Source organism: Juglans regia, chromosome 13 (genome assembly GCF_001411555.2).
Source record: "Juglans regia cultivar Chandler chromosome 13, Walnut 2.0, whole genome shotgun sequence".
Taxonomy (NCBI): Eukaryota; Viridiplantae; Streptophyta; class Magnoliopsida; order Fagales; family Juglandaceae; genus Juglans; species Juglans regia.
The window spans coordinates 30,060,168-30,067,477 of record NC_049913.1 but is presented as its reverse complement, the minus strand read 5'-3'; the positions used below and the strand labels follow the sequence as shown (position 1 = coordinate 30,067,477).

The following is a 7,310-nucleotide window of genomic DNA, read 5'->3' as shown; positions in this document are numbered from 1 at the left end:
CAGGGGTCTAAATGTTCCCTCCACATAGCTTCATGAAGATGTGATAGTCGACCAAAAGGCCTCTAAATTACTAATCTGTAACAATCGAGTCTATTGGTCATTAATTTTGACAATCTTCGAACTTGCCAAAGTGAACCTTCAACTATAATTCAGTGTGAATATGCAAGTTTAAGCAAGGCTAGCTGAAGAGGGAAAAAAGATAAGCGGTACTTTGAGGAAGAAGTTGGTTGTACAGCTTGAATTTGATGAGATTATATCTTTCAAATTAGCTGCATAAAGAGATCATGAATTTGGAGATAAACCCAACATATATGTTATTGTTAGTTTAAACAACATTTAACACAAGTTCGCCTATTGTATCTATTTTTTTAAAAATTATAGAAAATATTTATGCATGTAAAAAAATTATAGAAAATCCTTTTGCAGTGGCCTCATAGAAAGATTATGAATAATGATACACACAATCATTTTTATAAGTTTTTAATAATGATGGTATTTTTATTAAATGATATTATTTTTTATAATTTATTTTACTTTCGTGATTTTGTATTTATTATTTATTATTCTTATGCCTTAAAGTAGTGTCAAGCTGTCGCCGAGCATTGACAGTTGGGCGTGCCGCTTAGCACAAATTCATCTTTTTTTTTTTTAATTTTTTCTTCACATTTTTTTATCATTTTTAAACATTTAAAAAAAATAGCAATACACTAATACTTACTCCTTTAACTATTAAGTAAAAAAATTAAAATATAAGAGGTGTCAAAATTAAGTGTCAGAGTAGTGTTTCTCTATATTGATTGGAAAAAGTTTACTCATTATCTTTACATCATCAATATTTTTTTTTCTTATTAAATGTGTAGTGTATGGATAATGAATAGAATAATTCATTTAGTTTAATAAAAATAAAACAAAAATAATAAAAAATAAAAAATGAAGTTGCATGATATTTGGTATAAGAATGATGAATAGAAGAGTATTGATCCAGTCAGTCGAGGTTGATAATTCAGAAAAGATAAATGTTATTTATCATTCTCACATCACATATTAATATGTGATTTGTTATTTTTATTTTTTATTTAAATATATATATATATATCAATATATGTGTTTACATAGAAGAGTAAAATTAAAAAAATTATGTACTAATATATAGTGAAAGAGATGATAAATATTTTTTTTTCCCGAAAAATCTTGTTGCGTTTTGTGATTATGATTGGACAACACATGATACAATGGTAACATTAATGTATATGTCGCGTACTTTAACCTGCATCGATCTGATTCCCAGGTATATGTTTCTGGACACTGTCCGTTAAAGGACTTAAAATATTTGACAGGCAAATTAATGCAAATTAATGTTTGTTGACTTTGAAGTTCTTTTGCTTGTACTCAATTTTTTTTTTAACATTTTTTTAAATATTTAAATATTTTTAAAAAATAAAAAAATATACTAATATATATAAAATCACTTCTTTAATCATTAAATAAATAAAAAAATTTAACAAACTGTCAAATAGAGTGGCCAAAGTGAAGAGGCAAAGTAGCCTTTTTTTTAAAAAATATTTAGTCTACAAATAGATTTAATAAAAAAGAAAATATATAAATTAATGTGGTTTAATATAAGATATTAGACTATAAAATATTTTTGTTAATTTTAAAATAGATTTGACTTATCTTATTAAGTCACCTCAATTTTTACATTTATTTTTACAATATTTATTTATAATTCTAGGTTTTCTCGTTGATCTAGTTTGTTTATATAAATGAGATCATGAGATGAGATGAAGAATATGTAAATAGTATTGAGATAATTTGTGAATAATAATAAAATAATTTGAGTTAAGATTTTTATGAGATTTTGAAAAAAAAAAAAAGAACAAATTGAATAAAAAAGTATAAAATAAAAATAGGGTTAGAATATAATTTTGAGAAATTCTTCTACCCGGTCGTGCTGGTTTTCCCAAAAAACAACCTCCAATGGGCAGCTGCCATGTCGGAATTCCATTTAGCTAGCTATAGGACCGCAACACATAAAAATATTTGGATAGTGAAAGTGTTGAAGAATGTTTATGAATAATAGTAAAAATGTAATGAAAAAGTAATAATAGAATATTGAATAGTAGTAAAAAGTAAGTGAAAAATAATGAATAATAGTAAAAAATAAATAAAAAAAATAATAAAATAAATAATAGTAATGAGAGTGTTTGAGAGTAGTCGAGTTATTATGTCTAAAATTCATGAGGAGTGAATCGGCGCAGTTGTCGTTGCTGTACCCTGTGGGCTATGGGTGCCCCCGGGGCGGGAGCACACCTTCCTCGCACCCTGCCCTGCATGGGGTGGGGGGTGGGGTTTTCACCCCCGTCCCCCACCCCCGAGATACGGGGGGCGGGAGGCGGGGTGCGGGGTGGATTTTTAATCAGCCCCACCTCCTTCTATTTAAAAAAAATACTATATTTTATTTGATTTAAAAATTATTTCTTAGTGCAAAAGTAATTAAAAATATATTTTTAGACCCAAATTATAAATTTAAATTTTGTAAATATGACTATAATTTAAAAACTATATAATTTTTAAATTTGCTAGTACATATTTTGTATAAATTGTAGTATATTAATTTTTAAACTATATAATTTTTAAATTTATCAATGTATATTTTGTGAACAATTATAACAAATTGTAATATTTATTTATATATACATAATTTATAAAATATAAATATATATGTTTATATATATTTATATATATATATATATATGTAAACGGCCCTCCCCTCCACCTGCCCCGCCATGCAGGGGCAAAGCAAAAGCGGGGCGGGACAGGGATCTCGCTGCCCACCCTTACTATAGGCTCCAACCATCCAAATCAAACTCTCAATTCTCAATAAAATTAACAAGAAAAAAATAGCCCATATAACATTCTCCAACGAATTGATATCATTCTCCTTCGAAAGCAAAACTCATAAACCCGTTTCGAAACTTAACTTGAGAAGCTCAAATTTTCAAGGCGAAGCTAAAACTAAGCTCCCAGAAAAATTATCCGAAATGACAAATAAAACTAAGAAGAAAGAAGAAAAATCCAGAAATGAATGCGTTCGAATGCAAAAGATTATGATGAGAGAGAGTGAGAGAAGGGGACGGTGTGGTCGTACTCAAAGCAGAGGCATCCTTGATAGTTGCAGAAGCGCTTGCAGACGATGTTGCCTGTTGTGTCCTGGCGCCACCTCTCTGGATGTCTTCCTATGTGCGTCTCTGTCTTTGCCTAGCACTTGCACTTCGTGTTCGAGTCGAAAAACCTCGGCATGTCCTCAACATTACTACCACTGCTATTGCAGGTAGCACCACCACCACTAGAACGATGAGGCGAAGAAGAAGACCTCATCTAAACTATCACCCGGTCTTCCTTCTTCTCTTGAGAGAGAAAGAAACGGTATGGGTCTGATAGAGAAATAGCTCTCCAACCGTTCGTCGTATTGTCCCAATTGCCCAATTCTTCAACTTTGTCTTTACCATTTATTTATAAAGGTTTCTTCTGTTCATCTCTCCTTCTACCGACTCAATAAAGACGGTTATCTATTGAGGTGGTCTCCTGCGGTTACCATTTATTTATAAAAAATTTTTCGTGTTCACGACGTGGTCTCCTACGGCGACGATGGCTTTTGCTGGGCGACGGACCTTGGTGGCCAACGAAACTTTCGACGCCGTTGTGCAGCAGTTCTAGAATTTTCGAGGGGCTTGGTTTTATCGGACTGAATCCTTGAATGAGGAATGTAATTGTTCAGAAGTCTTGAATGGTATTTAGACGTTGAGATCATGATCAGATATTTAAGATGATTTGAAAAGTTTGTAAAACCGAAATCAGAGCTTAAAATATATACGAAAGTTAGACTTTTAAGATGTTTTAGTCGGAGATATTGCATGGCATATTAGTTTTTGTTTTCAATTATCTGTGCAGTGATCTTATCCATCACTCAATAGTTTAAGGTACGTAGCTGTGTGCATGGTGTATTCAAGTAATTGGAGGAGCAAATTAAAGAGATTCTAGAGAACGTGCCAGGATCGATCATGTACGTGGAGCTGAGGCTGCGGGCTAGGCTTTGTTAATTTCATAGCCAGTAATTACAAGAAGAAGGTCATGATCGGAGAGATGACAGAGAGGTACCGAAAGCAAAGGAAACGTGTGTACATGGTTTATATATATTGCATTAAAGGGGTGATGCCTAATCAATCGATGTTTGTGATCAATAATTATTATGCTATTCATAGCCACATATTCTAGTCAAGGAAAACTACGTACGTACATTGCTAGCAGCTATAGTAGTTTGCAATTGAAATCAACCACTCTTTTCCACTAGTCAAACCCCTATATATTTATTATCTACTATAAGGGGTTGCACTAGATTTTAGTTTCGATCCACATCTACAAGGAAGCCTATTGGTATATTATATATATAGGAGCAAGTTTATAAAATAAAAAAAAATAATAATATTTACAATCATGGAATGTATAAACGCTGCTCAACTTCTTTGAAAAAAGTGAGTAAATACGATATTTACAAGAAAAAATAATAAATTTTTAATAGTAAATCTCACTCTTTTTTAAAGCGATTGAGCAACAGTACTTGTGCACGCACTCTACGACTGTATATAATATTATTCTGAGTGCTAAATTTCACAAACACATTTAGATCTACAATTCGGTAGAGTTAATTATTAGCAATTGTTATGTATATATATATATATATATATATATATATATATTTATATAGTAATCTCTTGAGGGACCATCACATAAACATGATGAAGATCAGTATAACGTACACATGAAATAAAAATATTATTAGATTGTTTTTGAGCTATACATGATTTTAATTAAAGCACTACTATATATATATATATATATATATATATAAATCAGGAGGCGGCCATCTTTTTTTAGACTTTCTTACCGACGTGATCTCCATGGGACCACTTGCTTGACGCTTTCATAAATAGTTGCCTGCGGTTATGTATATACAATATATATAATTAGTATATATGATTAGATAACGGATATATCAACATGATCGATCAATGATTAGTACTGAAATTAATCAAAATAATAATTTATAATTAATTACAGACCAATCTATAGTACTTCAACGAATTAAAATGATCATGAAATTTGCAATAATTAATTGTTATAATTAGATCGTGATCTGATCGAGCTTGCATAGTTGCATGTTCTTATACAAACAATTATATTTACTATATATCGATTGGTAATTATTCGGTTAAAACAAAAATAAGTTCACAAACAATTACTGATCTATTAATTTTAGTCAAAAACTACTTTATTCTTTTGTAAACTTATTCATGAATATTTTATTGCTACCTACATGTCCAATATCGACCGTTGATTCGGTTCCTTTTCCTATACATGATCAAATTAATGTCAAAGTACATGAGTATAGTACTACTACTTAATTATCTAGCTAATTAATACTGATAAAGGTATCCGTATATATATATTTATGAATATTTTACCATGATGCAAGACCATATTGTTGGCATGAACTATTAAAATAATTGATCATTCAAGCGTGCTCGATTTTTTAATTTTTATTAGGATATGATTTGGAGTATTTTAAAATTTTATGAATAATAGTAAAATAGCTTGAGTTAAGATGGATTTTGAAAAAAGAAAATAAATGAATAAAAATATTATAAAGTTAAAATGATTGTTCGGATATAATTAAGTTGTATGAATTTTTGTGTTTTGTTTTGAATTAAGTTTGAAAAAGTTGTAATAATTAAATAATAATTAGATAAAAAAAAGATAAAAAATTTGGAGTTAAAAAGTGTTTTGTATTTAAATAATGCTTGAAAATAAAATTGTGAGAAGTTTTGATAGTTTTTTTTTTTTTTTTATCTCAACTCATTGCCCGAATGACCCTAAATCACTACCCAAGATAGCTTAAGTTTGTTTGACATGACCATATGAGTCCTAATTAATCATGCACCATGATTCATATATAGTTTAAGTTGAAACTAAAAAGAGAAAGAAATAGATGAATATTGGAATTAATAGGCCTTTGAAACCTTTGATTTTTGTACTTACCAACAAATTTGAGCTTGTGTCTGCGAGACTCATGACGCTTCTTCTCCTCCTAACCCTTGTGATCTTCACCTTAGTAGTATTACTATCGTCACCACCACCATGATGACCGTTAACTACCGAAGATGAAAAGCGAAAACTACCGTTGAGAGCCTCCTTATTGATCTTCCCGAAACTGCCCCATCTCATGGATCCAAAATGAACTCCTCCTCCCTTCTCCTTAGGCGCTGGTGCTGATCTCCCACAGTGCAGATCCTCTACTGTGCTTGATCTGATCATGGAAAACCTGTGGCTGTGAGACACAGGCCGCCCCCCCAGTACGTACGGCCCGTCCAAGACCGTCGTTGGGGACGGCATGTTGGCGGCTTTAATCTCGCTAATTAGTAATCTCGGAGGTAGTTCCAAGGTTCTTGCACTGATCTTTGGTTTGGAATCGGCGGCGCATGGCCTTGGCTTGCCTGGTGCTTCCTCCCACTGGAATGGAATCGAAGCTGTGACCGTTTGCGGCGGCGGTGTTAGCATTCCTGCAGGAGACGACTCGGCTAGCTTGCTTGAAAGTGAGAGAAAAGAGAGCTTTGGTATGGAACTTGCTTCGCATGACTCTGCTGGCTCAGACGACCCCATTTCTCTCTCTCTCTCTCTCTGGGTTTTCTTTGTTTAGGAACTCCTAAACCCAATTATCAATGTAGAAAAACATGCATACCCAAGTTGATTTTTGGGTCACTTTGTGAGTAGGTGTACGACTTTTTATAGATAGACAACTGGGACAGTGAGTTTTAGAGAGAGAGAGAGCGCGCGGGGCAGGTGAGGTGGTGAATGCGAATTGTGAGGGCTACAGCAACGCTCCTGGCGCTTCTTATTCACCAGAATTAATTGCCGTTATTTTTCCTTTCATGGCCATGCCTTTTTGACGAGTACCCTACGCCCTGTTTTGTTTTATTGCTGGATAACGACCAGCAACGGTCATTTGTCTACTTGTTCTTTTGAAAAGTCATAGCAGAGACTCGAGAGATCAGTCATGCGCATGTAAGCAGTACCGTCCGCGGCCTCTTTCTTGACTGACTACCAATTAAGAAGAAAATTGCATGTTGGATTGATATACGGATTTCGTAAAGATACAAATAATACAAAACGAAATAATTTTATATGAATTGGTCAGATTTATTCTATATTAATATAACTAATTTTATGATTTAACGCATTATATATATCAATTC

At 32.4% G+C, this 7,310-nt stretch overlaps 1 protein-coding gene across 1 annotated transcript; it reads right to left on the bottom strand.

Moving 5' to 3' along the window:
- Window positions 1–4,855: 4,855 nt before the first annotated feature.
- Window positions 4,856–6,892, bottom strand: LOC108994015 (uncharacterized protein At4g00950-like). The gene is made up of 2 exons (XM_018969085.2): window positions 6,097–6,892; window positions 4,856–4,995 (listed from the first exon to the last, which is right to left on the bottom strand). The coding sequence occupies exons 1-2, from the start codon at window positions 6,715–6,717 to the stop codon at window positions 4,942–4,944; spliced, it is 675 nt and encodes a 224-aa protein (XP_018824630.1). The 5' UTR covers window positions 6,718–6,892; the 3' UTR covers window positions 4,856–4,941.
- Window positions 6,893–7,310: the final 418 nt, after the last annotated feature.

Bases quoted from the DNA above. Each gene is read 5' to 3' on its own strand.
- LOC108994015 (XM_018969085.2), bottom strand. From the start codon at position 6,717: ATGGGGTCGTCTGAGCCAGCAGAGTCATGCGAAGCAAGTTCCATACCA. The intron at 4,996-6,096 runs GTAAGTACAAAA...ACATAACCGCAG, and splicing joins ACACAAGCTCAAATTTGTTG to GCAACTATTTATGAAAGCGT.